The sequence below is a fragment of the Dendrobates tinctorius genome, unplaced genomic scaffold, assembly GCF_039654945.1.
Source record: "Dendrobates tinctorius isolate UK_male_01 unplaced genomic scaffold, ASM3965494v1 ptg000071l, whole genome shotgun sequence".
In the NCBI taxonomy this organism is placed as follows: domain Eukaryota; kingdom Metazoa; phylum Chordata; class Amphibia; order Anura; family Dendrobatidae; genus Dendrobates; species Dendrobates tinctorius.
The window spans coordinates 20372998-20388089 of NW_027361739.1; the positions used below are offsets into that span (position 1 = coordinate 20372998).

A 15092-nucleotide genomic window follows, 5' to 3' on the forward strand; every position below is an offset into this window, starting at 1 on the left:
GACAGCCCTGCATATCAAAGGGACAGAAAATGTTCAAGCCGACTTTTTAAGCCGCAACAAGTTAAAACAGGGAGAGTGGGCCTTGAATCGTGTAATATTCCAGAAGATAGTACAGTTATGGGGACAGCCAGTAATCGACCTCTTTGCCACCAAAAGCAACCGGCAAGTGAGAACGTTCTGCTCATTAAACCCAGGGGAAAACCCGTGGGCAGTGGACGCTCTACAAATCCCGTGGCTGTTCAAGCTGAGCTATGCCTTTCCCCCAGTAGCGTTAATCCCGGCAGTAGTAAAAAAGATAAGAGACGAGCAAGCCAGAGTAATCCTCATAGCCCCGTTCTGGCCGAAAAGACCGTGGTTTTCTCTACTACAAATGATGTCTCTCTCGGACCCGTGGGTACTGCCAGAGATTCCAGATTTGTTAGCTCAGGGGCCGATATTCCACAAACAAGTCAAGGGGCTCCATCTGACGGCGTGGAATTTGAGAGGTCACTTTTGAGAGATAAAGGGTTTTCCCCGGGGTTGGTAACTACTCTAATGAAAAGTAGGAAACCAATAACAACCAACATATATGGCAGAACGTGGAAAAAATTCCTACAATTCCTGGGAAAACCGTTAGGTCAAGAACCCCCAATCGAGTCCATCTTGGAGTTCTTGCAGGCAGGCCTACAGCTAGGCCTGGCGGTTAATACCCTCAAAGTGCAGGTTTCAGCGCTGGGTGCATTATACAATTGCAATATAGCGGCAAACAGATGGGTAGCCAGGTTTATAAAATCTTGCCACAGATCTAGGCCAGTTTCCTTACCAAAAATAGCTCCATGGGATCTAAATCTGGTGCTGGAAGCCCTCACGAAAGAGCCGTTTGAACCCATACAGCAGATTTCAACTAAAAATCTCACTCTAAAAACCATCATTTTGGTAGCTCTAACGTCGGCACGTAGAGTTAGTGACTTACAGGCCCTTTCAGTCAACCCACCATATACCCAGATATACCAGGATAGGGTGGTTATGAGAACAGACCCTGCTTACTTGCCGAAAGTAGTAACTAACTTTCACCGAAACCAAGAGATTGTCCTCCCTTCCTTTTGCGAGAATCCGAAAAACCCAGGGGAGGAAAAGTTTCATAGCCTAGATGTTAAAAGAACCCTAGTAGAGTATACAGTGGGGCAAAAAAGTATTTAGTCAATCAGCAATAGTGCAAGTTCCACCACTTAAAAAGATGAGAGGCGTCTGTAATTTACATCATAGGTAGACCTCAACTATGGGAGACAAACTGAGAAAAAAAAATCCAGAAAATCACATTGTCTGTTTTTTTTTCATTTTATTTGCATATTATGGTGGAAAATAAGTATTTGGTCAGAAACAAGCAATCAAGATTTCTGGCTCTCACAGACCTGTAACTTCTTCTTTAAGAGGCTCCTCTTTCCTCCACTCATTACCTGTAGTAATGGCACCTGTTTAAACTTGTTATCAGTATAAAAAGACACCTGTGCACACCCTCAAACAGTCTGACTCCAAACTCCACTATGGTGAAGACCAAAGAGCTGTCAAAGGACACCAGAAACAAAATTGTAGCCCTGCACCAGGCTGGGAAGACTGAATCTGCAATAGCCAACCAGCTTGGAGTGAAGAAATCAACTGTGGGAGCAATAATTAGAAAATGGAAGACATACAAGACCACTGATAATCTCCCTCGATCTGGTGCTCCACGCAAAATCCCACCCCGTGGGGTCAGAATGATCACAAGAACGATGAGCAAAAATCCCAGAACCACGCGGGGGGACCTAGTGAATGAACTGCAGAGAGCTGGGACCAATGTAACAAGGCCTACCATAAGTAACACACTACGCCACCATGGACTCAGATCCTGCAGTGCCAGACGTGTCCCACTGCTTAAGCCTGTACATGTCCGGGCCCGTCTGAAGTTTGCTAGAGAGCATTTGGATGATCCAGAGGAGTTTTGGGAGAATGTCCTATGGTCTGATGAAACCAAACTGGAACTGTTTGGTAGAAACACAACTTGTCATGTTTGGAGGAAAAAGAATGCTGAGTTGCATCCATCAAACACCATACCTACTGTAAAGCATGGTGGTGGAAACATCAAGCTTTGGGGCTGTTTCTCTGCAAAGGGGCCAGGACGACTGATCCGGGTACATGAAAGAATGAATGGGGCCATGTATCGTGAGATTTTGAGTGCAAACCTCCTTCCATCAGCAAGGGCATTGAATATGAAACGTGGCTGGGTCTTTGAACATGACAATGATCCAAAGCACAGCGCCAGGGCAACGAAGGAGTGGCTTCGTAAGAAGCATTTCAAGGTCCTGGAGTGGCCTAGCCAGTCTCCAGATCTCAACCCTATAGAAAACCTTTGGAGGAAGTTGAAAGTCCGTGTTGCCAAGCGAAAAGCCAAAAACATCACTGCTCTAGAGGAGATCTGCATGGAGGAATGGGCCAACATACCAACAACAGTGTGTGGTAACCTTGTGAAGACTTACAGAAAACGTTTGACCTCTGTCATTGCCAACAAAGGATATATCACAAAGTATTGAGATGAAATTTTGTTTCTGACCAAATACTTATTTTCCACCATAATATGCAAATAAAATGAAAAAAAAACAGACAATGTGATTTTCTGGATTTTTTTTTCTCAGTTTGTCTCCCATAGTTGAGGTCTACCTATGATGTAAATTACAGACGCCTCTCATCTTTTTAAGTGGTGGAACTTGCACTATTGCTGACTGACTAAATACTTTTTTGCCCCACTGTATGTCTATAACCAGCTAGTGGAGGAGGTCCCAGTCCCTATTTGTAGCCTTCCAGGGTGCTAGGAAAGGTTATGGAGTGTCAAAGGGGACTATTGCCCGATGGATTAGGGAGGCCATTAGTGTAGCCTATTCAGCTAGTGGCGTCCCGGTTCCTGACGGCATCAAGGCTCATTCCACCAGAGCCGTGGCGACCTCCTGGGCTGAGAAAGCAGAGGTATCAATAGAGCAAATTTGTAAGGCCGCTACCTGGGCCTCACCCTCAACTTTCTTTAGACACTATAGACTAAATCTGTCCTCCTCTGCTGACTTGACCTTTGGTAGAAGGGTGCTGCAAGCGGTGGTCCCTCCCTAAGGTGTTCGAAGTCTCCAGAATCTCTCATGTGGTGCTGTCATGGGTGAAGGGAAAACCACCATGGTTACTTACCGGTAGCCGGTTTTTCCGGAACCCATGACAGCACCCGTACATTCCCCCCCTTTTTCACCGTTTGGGTGTGCACAATAGTCGGGTGTATTTGTGTGATGTGGTGTTGGATAAAAATGTAACTAACCGGGGAGTCCTCTCAAATGCTCTGTAATCCAACTGAAGCGGGGGAGAGGTGCCGACCCTTATGTTTCAGTAGGTTCCTGTCCTGGCGGGGCGGATCCCTCTCTCATGTGGTGCTGTCATGGGTTCCGGAAAAACCGGCTACCGGTAAGTAACCATGGTGGTTTCTCCCCTTACAACAAGCCAATGTTGAGCTTTACTGTATGAAACTACAATGTATTTTATGCAATTCCCCTTTTCACCACTAGATGTCCTTACACTAAAAGAAATGAACATTGCCAATACTTAAACCATCTGAGTGCCCTGTAGTATAATAGTTCTTGAACTATAGGCAGGTAGAAGGTAATCACTTCTGTATTTACCTTCTATGTCCTGATTGATTGTAAAATCCTTGTACATTTGTTACTAATGATTTTTTGACATCTTGTTTCAATTCTAGAATGGCAAATATGTAAGGAGTGGATCCATTAAGAACAGACAAGACAATGTATTTGTAGAGAAAATTGGAGAAATGCTCAGTCAGGTAAGCAAAAATCTGGGTTACTGTTATGTATGGATGTACCGGATCCATCGAAGCAAGTGCGACGTGAAGGAGATTCCCTCCATAGATTGTCATTGCATGGTCCTGGTATGCTGGAATGCCATAGTATTAGGATTGGTGAAGGTTTGACTTTTGGAAACCCAGTGACAGAAAAAGAAAAGAATAAAGGTCTGTTTTTACTCTTTCTGTACTGCCACTCTACCTGGCAGCCCATTGTGCATGGTACTTCAGCACTGCTCTATTTAAGGCAGTGGACAACTATTAATGGCCCTAGGGTACAACATAAATGGAAATAACCTCTGGACCAGTGCTGTTCCTCCGATCTCAGAGCTGTGTCCCCGTCGCCAGTCATCTGGTATAAATTTGTCCTGTGACCGCTGCAGCCCCTGTCTGGCTGCAGCCTTAACATTACAGCTACAGCAGAACCACAGGGTTTCTTCTGCTTCTTTTTCCAATTTTCACATTGATAATCCATTCATAAAATCTATGGGCAGCCATGTATTCTTTGTTCTGCTGGGATGCGGCAATGATTATAAGCTTTTAAAAACCACATCTCCAGAGCTGCTTTACAGTATGAGCAAGGGAATGGGGTTTCCCAAGAAAGGACACATCCTTTAAGTCTGAACTGGAAAATCATCACACTGCTCCATTCCTTACCGGGCTGTAACGATATGTAGGGCTCAGGTGTGCACCTTTAGCTGGGTTCATGTAACATAGTAACATAGTTTTTAGGCTGTGTGCACACGCTGCGGATTAGGTGCGGATTCATCCGCGTGGATTTTGTACAATCCGCAGGTGAAACCGCAGGTCAAAAGACCTGCGGTTTTACCTGCGGATTGCTCTGCGGTTTTGCCCTGCGGGTTTTCATCTCCTCAATAGAGGAGATGGCAAACCGCAGGAGAATCCGCAGAAAGAATTGACATGTCAATTCTTTCTGCGGATTGAAAACCGCGGATAATCCGCGCGGAAAATTCCGCACCGTCTGCACTGCGGTTTTTGATTCCCATAGGGAATCATGGTACTGTACACCGCAGCAGAAACTGCTGCGGGTCCGCAGCGGCCAAAACCGCTGCGGAACCGCAGCAAAATCCGCAGCGTGTGCACACAGCCTTAAGGTTGAAGGAAGACATTAAGTCCATCTAGTTCAGCCCATATCCTATCCTAACCTGCTCTAACATGTTGATCCAGAGGAAGGCAAAAAAAACCCATATAGATCAGAAAGGCTACAAGTTGTTAAAAGTTAATCTGCTGTAATAAGCATTTTACTGCGTCTCCGAATATTACAGCTGCAGGGACCAGATTTGATGGCTCCAGACAGTAAGTTTTTCTGCTGCGTGGCATTTTTCCTAGCTCTGCACATAATTACACCTTCCACAGCCCGGAGATTGTTCATTGGTAACTGAGCCAAGTTACGTCCGACTTATATAAACCTAACGCCCTTGAATCAGTTTATATCATTACACCTATGGGTGCGCCCACGGTCGCCTTCAATAACAATGGGTAAAGCTAATAACATGACAAATTAGCCGACGCATTAAGTGTTAAGCACGACTATCATGAGTCATGACTGGATCACGTCCAAGTCCGAGGAATGCACGCCTTGCACATCTTGTGACTGTAATAAAACCCAGCAAAGCCGTTGTCATGCTTGGATAACCGGGCGCACACACGCCTTTTAAGAATAAGGCACATGCGTGTCACAGCGTGCCGTGATCTGCTACTGCTTGTCAGTTCAAGCCCAGGTGCTAGATCGCAGAGGTCAGGTCTGCAGCACAAAACACAAGCTGACATCTGATGATGTGTGGGATTTTTCCCAAGATAGAGTCAGAATTTTTTAGCTCATTTGTTTTCCAGTAACATGGAGAATAGAAACTTAAATCTGGACATGGATGCAATCAGACATGGGGGAATATGAATATAAAAATGTATTGCCTAGATTTTTTGCAGAGATATATCTTTTATAATTTTGAAAGCTCTAAAAGAAATAAGAAAAAATTGTTATAAAAGGTGGATGCTGCCTATGGAGCACATGGGACATTATTGGCCTTTACAATAGAAACCGTGGCTTATGAGTTGTCCACCATTGTTGACAATATTTTTTTTTTCAAATGCATGTGTTTTTGCACTGAACATAAGTTTGCTAATTGGGTTTTTGTGATGCTATTCACTATTCACGGACTCGCCGTGAGGCAGGATAGCCAAGAGGTCTGGGTTCGGTACCAAGAGGGCTTGTAATAGACAAAGGGAAAAGAGAAAGGCGTAGTTTGGTCACAGTCCAAGGTCAGAGTATTATGAGGGTAGCGGATCTAGACAAAGGGGTAAGTCAAGTGGAAGTTCAAAGGTAAATCCAAGAATACAACTCCGAGCACAGCACAAATACACATAGCACTTGAAAAAAGCTACAATTGGCAAAGGTCTGACAATTGTCAAAGTGCTAAATAGCCCTGTAAATCACCCAGAATAGAGGAGACCCGAAGTAGATCCCATAGACAGCCAGATAGGATGGTTGAGCTGTCATTCACAATACTCAAACCTCTGCCTAAGATTAGGCGGTAGAGCTGTCACTCACAATCCTGACGGCTTAGAAAACCTTAAATCCCATAGGGTGACAAAGCTCTCATTCAAAGCGTATATAGGACACAGTGAGCGGTGGAATCTTGACAGTTACATGATGGATATTAGCCCATTTTCCTTCTACATAGTCTCTGTATTGCACTATGAGTCATGTCGACAGAGCAGCCTTTAAAACTCTCTGCTGTGTTGAAGGGGCATCTCTGCTGATGTCATGCCAATTGACAACTGGCTCCCCGTTGCCTAACTGCGGGGAACCGACTGTCAACCAGCATGACATTAGGAGTGACTCCCCATCAACAGAGTAGCCCAGTAGAGAAAGAGGTGTTCTCTTGTCTTGAGGTCAAATGAAATTGCAGGAGCTTTGCAGAAATTGGCGTTGGGCCGAATAGGAAGGTAGGTACCTGCCTGTAAGTTCTTAGCAAGTATGCAAAATCCAGGATAAACCCTTTAAAACTATGAAACAGAGACCCTGAGATTTTGTGGAGTCTTGTATGAGTTCTCCATAACACACAGCAAGTACATCTGTCATTTTACAGTCAGCAATAGATGGTTATTGGGGCTTCCTCCAAGATAACAGATAGACTCATTTAGGGAAAGCTGTTTGGAGCCAACACTCGCTCTAAATTGATGTGTCTTACCTCGTAGAATCCCACATTAACCTCATGTGTCAAGTTTAAAGGTACACATTCCCTTTAATAAGTTTTGTGGGCCCAGTCTACTGGCACCCCATTTTAGCGTTTTTGCTGGTGACAGATTCCTTATAACAATAAACTGATAACAGAGTATCTGGTCTGCTTGGATCCCGCTATCAGCTGTAATCTGTTGTTGAACCTGATAGGAAAACTATATTCACACGTTGCATTTTAGTTGTGTTTGTTTTTTAATGCAAATTTTAAGCTGCTTTCAGCATTTTCGCAGCGTTTTTTTCACCCATAGAAAGCAATGAGTAGGTGCAAAAAATACAGGTATCAAGTTTCGATGCATTTTTGGTGCAAAAACTTTAAGGAAGTTACATCATGATTTTTTTTTTTGTTGGGGGGGGTTACTATACTTTATCAGCATGTAAAAAAGACCACAAAAACGTAGGAAATATGCAGCAAAAGCTGCTTTTTGTAAGCAGCTTCTTTAGTGCCAAGAGCAGGTTTTGTTTGTAGAAAAAAACTCAGTGTGAACATATCCTAAGGCTGCGTTCACATGTTGCTGGTTTTCCGCTGCGGTTTTTAACGCGCGATTTTGCCGCGAAAACACAAAAAACAGCATCCCATGCAATCCTATGGGATTCCGCAATGCTGTGCTAATGCTGTGGATTTTCCCGCGACGGAATCGCATTGCGGGAAAATACGCAGCATGCTCATTATTTTGCTGATTTGTGGCGATTACGCCCACATAGAAATGCATTGTTCTGCTTACTTTCTGGCAACGTGGCAGGTCCTGTTCCCAGTGATGCATTGCGATAATGACCTTTGCTGACGTCGAGGTCTCGCAATACTGTCGAGGTCTCGTGATACTGTAGTGGTCTCGCGAGACTGCGACATCATCAAAGGTCATTGCCGCAATGCATCACTGGGAACGGGACCCGCCAGAGCATCACGATGATCGGGGACGCTGCGCGGGATGTCGGAAGGTGAGAAAAACACGATTTTTTTATTTTTTTAAATTATTTTTAACATTAAATCTTTTTACTACTGATGCTGCATAGGCAGCCTCAATAGTAAAAAGTTGGTCACGCTAGTCCAACACTGTGTTAGACGAGTGTGACCAGCCTGTCACACTCTACAGATCGCTTGGAAAACGCTAACATTCTGCAAGCTAATTACGCTTGCAAATCGCTAGTTTTTCCGTGGGAAAATCTCGGGAATTTAAAATGCGGTTTTCCCGCGGAATGGAATTCTGGAATTCCCGCGGTAACTTCCGCTGGAGTTCCTCAAAGTGTGAACGTAGCCTGTGTTCAAATTCTTTATAGTGTCACCACAATGGAAAAGTGGGCACTGCATAGCACCCATGCAAATTAGTGGGTTGTCTGTGGATTGTCAGACCAGACAGGTTATGTACAGAAAGACTTTTTGGCTGAGAGATGCTGATTTCAAATAAGAGACCCCCCCCATTAACTCACATCAATGCACAACCCCTTTAATAACTGTACCTCTCTTACTTTCCAGCGACTTCAGGGCATCAATGGCGAAGATGAAATAAGCACATACAAGCCGCGCACATATGCCTATGAGGGGGAGCTGGAGCGGATTGAGTCAATGGACTCCTTCACTTTCCCAGACAACACCATGGACTTCAGATTCTTGGATGATTTTGACCCCAAGTTTTCCAGACTGGAAGAGATCTGCAAGAAGTAACGCTGTGCCGTGTGGACCGTGGACTGTTTCCACTCTGCCTGCTATTGCACTGAGCAATCCTGCGGAGCGTATCTGAAAAGGATTTCACAAAGGCTTATTTAGCGAGAGGTTGAGGGGAATGAATTATTGCTTTGCTGCAGACGCTTTATTATACACTGTGTATTGTACAATTTCCTTTTTAGCACAGAAACTGACGAGGATGAATGGGGAGATGAGACAGTCCCTGGCCACTAAGTGATAGACCGCTGCGATTGACTGCTGAGAACATCTCTGGACAGGCTGCTGGGATGATTGCATAGGCAGGAGCGATGGAAATACAATGCTCTGGCTTATTTCTGGACAAGATAGACTGATTGCTTAAATAGTGTAGATGATGGGAAGTTGGCTGATGAGGAGACCCTGGAATGAACAGCCAGAAAAAACCTCTGCTGAAGTACCTTGCATCTAATTTAAGAACTGGTAAGAGAGAAAAGCATGGCTGTGCTTATTGGGGCTCTCCAGCCAGAAGCATTTAGGACTTGTCCACTGGATCTGTAACGAATGCTAGATTGCTAGTGGTCCGACCCCTTCTGATCTCCCAGCTACAAGACTACGGTTAGGAAGGGGTTTAATGCAGCATCGGTCAAGCAAATGTCCTGACACCGTATTCAAAGTCTGTGGCACTTAGGGGAACTGCCGAATATAGTAATCTGCTGTGTTTACCAGCAATATTAACTTTAAATGGACCTATCTAACATTTCCCCCCTTTACAATGAATACGTGATAAACGCTTCTGGACGGAATAGCTTTTTAAAGGGGACCTGTCACTTTGTTAAAAAATTGAGTTAAATATCTTGTAGAAATGCCTGAGCTCCCCTGATTCTGTTGCTCTTTTCCATTTTTCTCTGCATCGCTCTGTTGCAGAGATATTCACATTTGCTTCTTCTGGAGCACAGCATGGGAAATCTGTTTGTAGGTCAACTGGGGTTTCTTCAGTCTTCTCTGGTGACATGTGCTCTCACTCCTCCATCCCAGATGTTGTCAATCACTGCTTAGCAGACTCTAAATCTGAAAGACTGCTGGATTAGCTACAGAGCTGTCTGGGAGGGAGCGGTGAGAGCGAAGACTGAAGAAACGTCCAGTTGACTGCAAGCTGAGATTTCACATACTGCACTACAAAAGCAACAAATGTGAATATCTGCAATGGAGGGACACAGCACAAACCTTTAAGGCTATATGCCCACGTTAGCGTTTAAAACCTGACACGTTTTATTTGCGCGCATTTTTTGCGCGTTTTTTGATGCGTTTTTTTCAGCGCATCTTCTGGACTCATAGGAAATAGCTAAAAATGCGGAAAATAATGAACATGCTGCGTTTTTAGCTGCTAAGCGTTTCCTATGCGGGAAAAAAACGCATCAATTGGCACAAAAAGGCCAAAATGCATTAAAATGAACGGGATGCTTCTTTCAGCGTTTGTGAAGTGTCTGATCCGGCACAAACGCTTCAAAAACGCTTAAAAAAATGCAACGTGGGCACACAGCCTAAATGAGCAGCAAAATCATGAGAGCGCAGGGATTTTTGCCAGGTGTTTAACTCAGTTTTTGCGCAAGTGACAGATCATCTTTAACTCGGGGAGGCATGAAAAGAGGCCAGATGTGTACACAATCCATGGATGAGTCTCTTAGCATGAAATCTAAGTAGCCAAATGAATACAATATGTAATATATAATGTTTTAAATAAGCTGATATGGCTGTAGCAAGACGTAGATAGTCACAATTGATCCGATTTCCTGTGATGATTCAGTAAATACTTACATTCCAGCGGAATAGCAATTCTGGAGCATCTTTTCTTAAAATTCTGCATTGTGCGTTTTATTTGTCCTGAAAATTCATGGAAAGATTGATAACTGAGTGTAACTATTCCTCCTGGTCAATAGGGTGCATACATACACGGTCTGATACTGTCAGATTGGATGGCACAAAATATGTAGGCACAGATCCTGTAGACAAGGGAAATGGCAACATTCACTTGTCAATTTATTCATCATTTCCAGGAGTAATTAGAGAGGAGCAGCAAAATGCAGGAAGCAAAGAAAAGATGCTGTAGCATTTGCATACTATGGGTAATGTATGCATTAACTAACGCAAACTGGTCAGGAGTGCTGATGGATCCTCTAAGACTGGCATTGCATTGCTTTGGGTGTAGGGTGCCAGAGGGCTTTGTGGTTTTCTGACAGCCGGAGTAGCTCATTTTGGAGATCACTTCTATAACCCAATCCTTGAAAATAGAAGTACAAATATCTGCTGGAAAAATACTAAGAGCATATTATTCTTCCATCTGGGCAGGATCTGCTTCACATATTCTGCAGTTTACTTGATGGAAACTTTATGGAAGGATTGGGATAGTAAGATTAAACCAGGATGGGCTTCTCCGAGCTTACCTCCATTTTTCTATTTTTTAAATGGCTTTGCTGTATATAATGTATTTTTGTGAAATAAGACAATGAACAGAACCGTCCAACATACGAGCAGAACTGTATCTACCTCCTCATCGCACACTGGAGATAGTGAGCGCTCAATAGTATATGGAATTTCCTTTCTTGTAAGATCCGCAGCTTTAACCGGAAGCCTTAAAGAGACTCTATCACTAGATTTTTGCTACCTTAAGGGGGGTTTTACACATAGCGATATCGCTATAATGTCACTGATTTTGTGACGTTATAGCGATATCGCTAGTGATATCGCTATGTGTGATACTTACCTCCGACCGGCCCCCCCACTGTCCATCGCTGATCGAGCGAGAATGTCCGGCTCCATTTCTCGTCGTCTGCTTCCTGCTGGGGCTTCCTGCTGTGACGACGAGCGACGCGTAGAGGCGAGCGGGAGGACGTCAGGATCGCTGTGTGTGAAAGGTGAGTATCGTGCGCTGCGTTGCTGCTGCATCGCTGTGAGATCTTTCTGTGTGAAAGCTCACTAGCGATCATTTAGCGATGCACCAGCGATCCTGACCGGGTCGGATCGCTCGTTGGATCGCTAAATGTAAAAGGGCCTTAACTTGAGAGCAGCATGATGTAGAAAATGAGATCCTGATTCCAGCAATGTGTCACTTAGTGGGCTGTTTGCTGTTGTTGTGATAAAATCACTGTTTTATCAGCATGAGATTATCACTAGAGGACTAGTAAACCTGCTGCCATGTAATCCTCCATATTCATGAGGTTTTTATTACCCCGCCCCACCATTGATTGGCAATTTTCTGCCTATGCACAGTGTACACAAAAATGGCAATCGGTGGAGGTGAGGTTACACAGAGATCATCACTGAGAGGACTAACAGAACTGTGATTTAATTTTTTTTTTCCATTTCCAAAACTACAGCAAAAAGCCCAGTAAGCGGCATACTGCTGGAATCAGGATCTCTGCCCCTACTTTATGCTGTTCTTGGAAGGGGCGGCAAAAACCTGGTAACAGACAGTCAATCAAAAATTGTCACATGTCTATGTGTGTGCAGTGGATATGGTGGTCTGTATCAGCACAGACAAGATCCACTATAAAGACATATTAAATATTTGGTTCAAACTACAAAACGGATTCACTTTTATTTTTTAAAGTTAAGCTTTATTTTTAGCAAAAAAAAGCGACTTTTTAATTTATGTTCGAATGTCAAACCTTTTATTTAACTCTCTCCTTGCTGTCAATGAATAAATGGCTCCAATTTACATCAAGAGACTTAAAGGTAACCAATCAGATCCTCTGACTGCTCCCAACCATTAATGTAGCAGTATACAGCGGGATCCCTTTAATCTGATCATGCCTTTTTTTGTGCTGTGAATACAGTACGGGTTGTTAGGCTCTGGATGTAAGCCGAGAATGGATCTGTTCACTGACAGCAAGCTCCGCATTTTTAAAATAATTAGGAATTGGAACATGGTTTATCAGAAAGTTGTAGAATTTTCAATGGTGCAGTTATTAAGCTTTAAATAAAAATCAGAAACCTCCAGCTTTACAATATTACTGACTTCTCTTTAGTATAGGCATATCCATTTAGTGATGGTCCAAATCTTCGCACCCAAGCCGATCTACTGATTGAAGTGAATGAGACTGAGATAATGAGCTACAGTACTAGACTCAGGCAGGACTAACAGTATTGAGCTGTGTCCGGTAAATAACAAGGTTGACATTTCAAAAACTTGATCAGTCGGGGAGCTGAGAATCAGAACCCCGTACCTACCAACTCTTCCAATCGTGCCAAACCATAGCAAAAAGTGGTTGGTTTGAGTGTGTTTCTGGGGACAGGATTTAAATGCCATTTTGTATTTAAGATATTAAGCATGGATCATCGCTATTATGGTATTGATGGCCTATGTTAAAGGGGTTGTCCATATTTATCACCTATCCATTGGATCGGTGATCTGATGCCTGCCACTCTACCGATCAGATTTTACTACCTTCAGTTGCCAGATGTGCACAGTGTACAGAGATGGTACACCACAGCTCCGTGCGCTGTGTACAGGTGATCATCTCCTGCTGAAGAGCATAGGACCCGATCCATAATACCTGGCAGCAGCCACTACACAAAGTATGGAACTGCGGTGTTCTGCCAAAGGTAAAAAGCTCATCAGTGGGGGTGCCAGATGTTGACCCCCGGGCCCTGGCCGATCTGATGTTGATTTACTTATCCCAACAATAAATCATCATTATCAAAGTAATGGCCACCCCCATTAAGGATAGTCTTTCAGTTTTGTAGAGCTGGACAAATCTGCCCTAAAAGTGCCAAACTCTTGTAACAGTGAATAACTTTTGGAAAAAGTGCTCGGATCTCCCTGCCTAATAAGTAGCAGTGGGGAAGGCTGGTGGCTCGTGGATCTCCGACTGTAGATTTTTACAAGTGTCATATTTTTTTTACACCTTTGTACAAATGAAATCTGATATTTTGCTTTGTGTAAACATTGTGAGCGGTTTCATATTTTGGTTCTTGCTTTAAGAAAAAATAAAAATAAAACTTTATTACAATGTGGGGGTTCATCAACCCTATCCTATGTCTATGTGATATCTTTGGTGTGTTTCTGTGTGTGTGTGTGTGTGTAAGGCCGGGGTCACACTGCGTTATAGGAAGTCCGTTGACGGACTGCGTTACACCGCGGTATAACGCGGTGTAACGCAGTCCCTTAACACCGCCACTGAGCCCCATTGTTGGGCGCATCGCGCGGCATGCCATAAAGTGGCACGCGTTCACGATGTGCCGTCATTCGCTGATGGAGCCTCGGACGTGGGCTGCAGCGTCTGATTCATCTGCGCTAGCGGGTATAGCATAATGCGATCCCGTTAGCAGCCCGTCAACGCTATGCATTGAACGGGCTACTAAAACGTGATGTGAACCCAGCCTAAGCCAAAAATGCATGTCTTCTTATTGGGATACTATACAATATAAAAAGAGATCTCCACCGTGAAAAAACCTTTGGTAAAATAGATGACGACAAGTGATAGAGCTAACCTGAACGAGTTGTACACAGAGCAGGCACAATTCTGGGAATGGGGTATCTGGAGCTGAGCGGGTAGGGCATCATCTCGGACCACTGTCATAAAAAAAGGGAAAAAATGGTTGTAGTGTGAGTGATGTCCATCAAGGATTTGTCAGATGGCGAAGAGAACAATATGGTATTAGCAAAGGCAACGCGTTTTGGAGTCGGATTAAAAACATATGTGACATGCACAAGTGTGAACAAGTCAGTAAGACAATGCTCACACCACCCAATGGCTGAAACACAACAGAAGAACACAAAATGACAAATTTGCAAAAATACTCTGCAGTAAAAAACATGACAGTAATCAGCAAGTGCTGTATAACAAATACAGGGTATTTAGTCGATACGTTTTTTGCAAAAAATGTATACCAAGCCGCTTCACCACGTCACAGTAACACTTCACGAAGCAGTCCCTATCTAATGTATTTAAAACCTGAACATGTGAACAGTGTCTAAATGAACAGGATACAGACAGGCGCCTCCTAGTATATGGGCTTGTGGTGTAAGACAGCTCATTTATGTGCATGTCACACAGGAGAGGGGTGGGGTCTCCCAAACCATGCTTAGCAAGGAAAAACGGATTAAAAACATATGTGACATGCACAAGTGTGAACAAGTCAGTAAGACAATGCTCACACCACCATGTTTTTAATCCGTTTTTCCTTGCTAAGCATGGTTTGGGAGACCCCACTCCTCTCCTGTGTGACATGCACATAAATGAGCTGTCTTACACCACAAGCCCATATACTAGGAGGCGCCTGTCTGTATCCTGTTCATTTAGACACTGTTCACATGTTCAGGTTTTAAATACATTAGATAGGGA

General features: G+C 43.8%; 1 protein-coding gene across 1 annotated transcript in view; it reads left to right on the forward strand.

Annotated features, from left to right (window-relative positions):
- Positions 1 to 13778, forward strand: part of LOC141096087 (cadherin-like protein 26) — a 128542-nt gene extending 114764 nt beyond the window's left edge. Inside the window, exons 19-20 of the mRNA XM_073582493.1 lie at positions 3746 to 3829; positions 8581 to 13778. Coding sequence (XP_073438594.1) covers positions 3746 to 3829; positions 8581 to 8769 — 273 coding nt within the window. The 3' untranslated portion in view covers positions 8770 to 13778. The remainder of the gene's footprint in view (positions 1 to 3745; positions 3830 to 8580) is intronic.
- The last annotated feature ends 1314 nt before the right edge of the window (positions 13779 to 15092 follow it).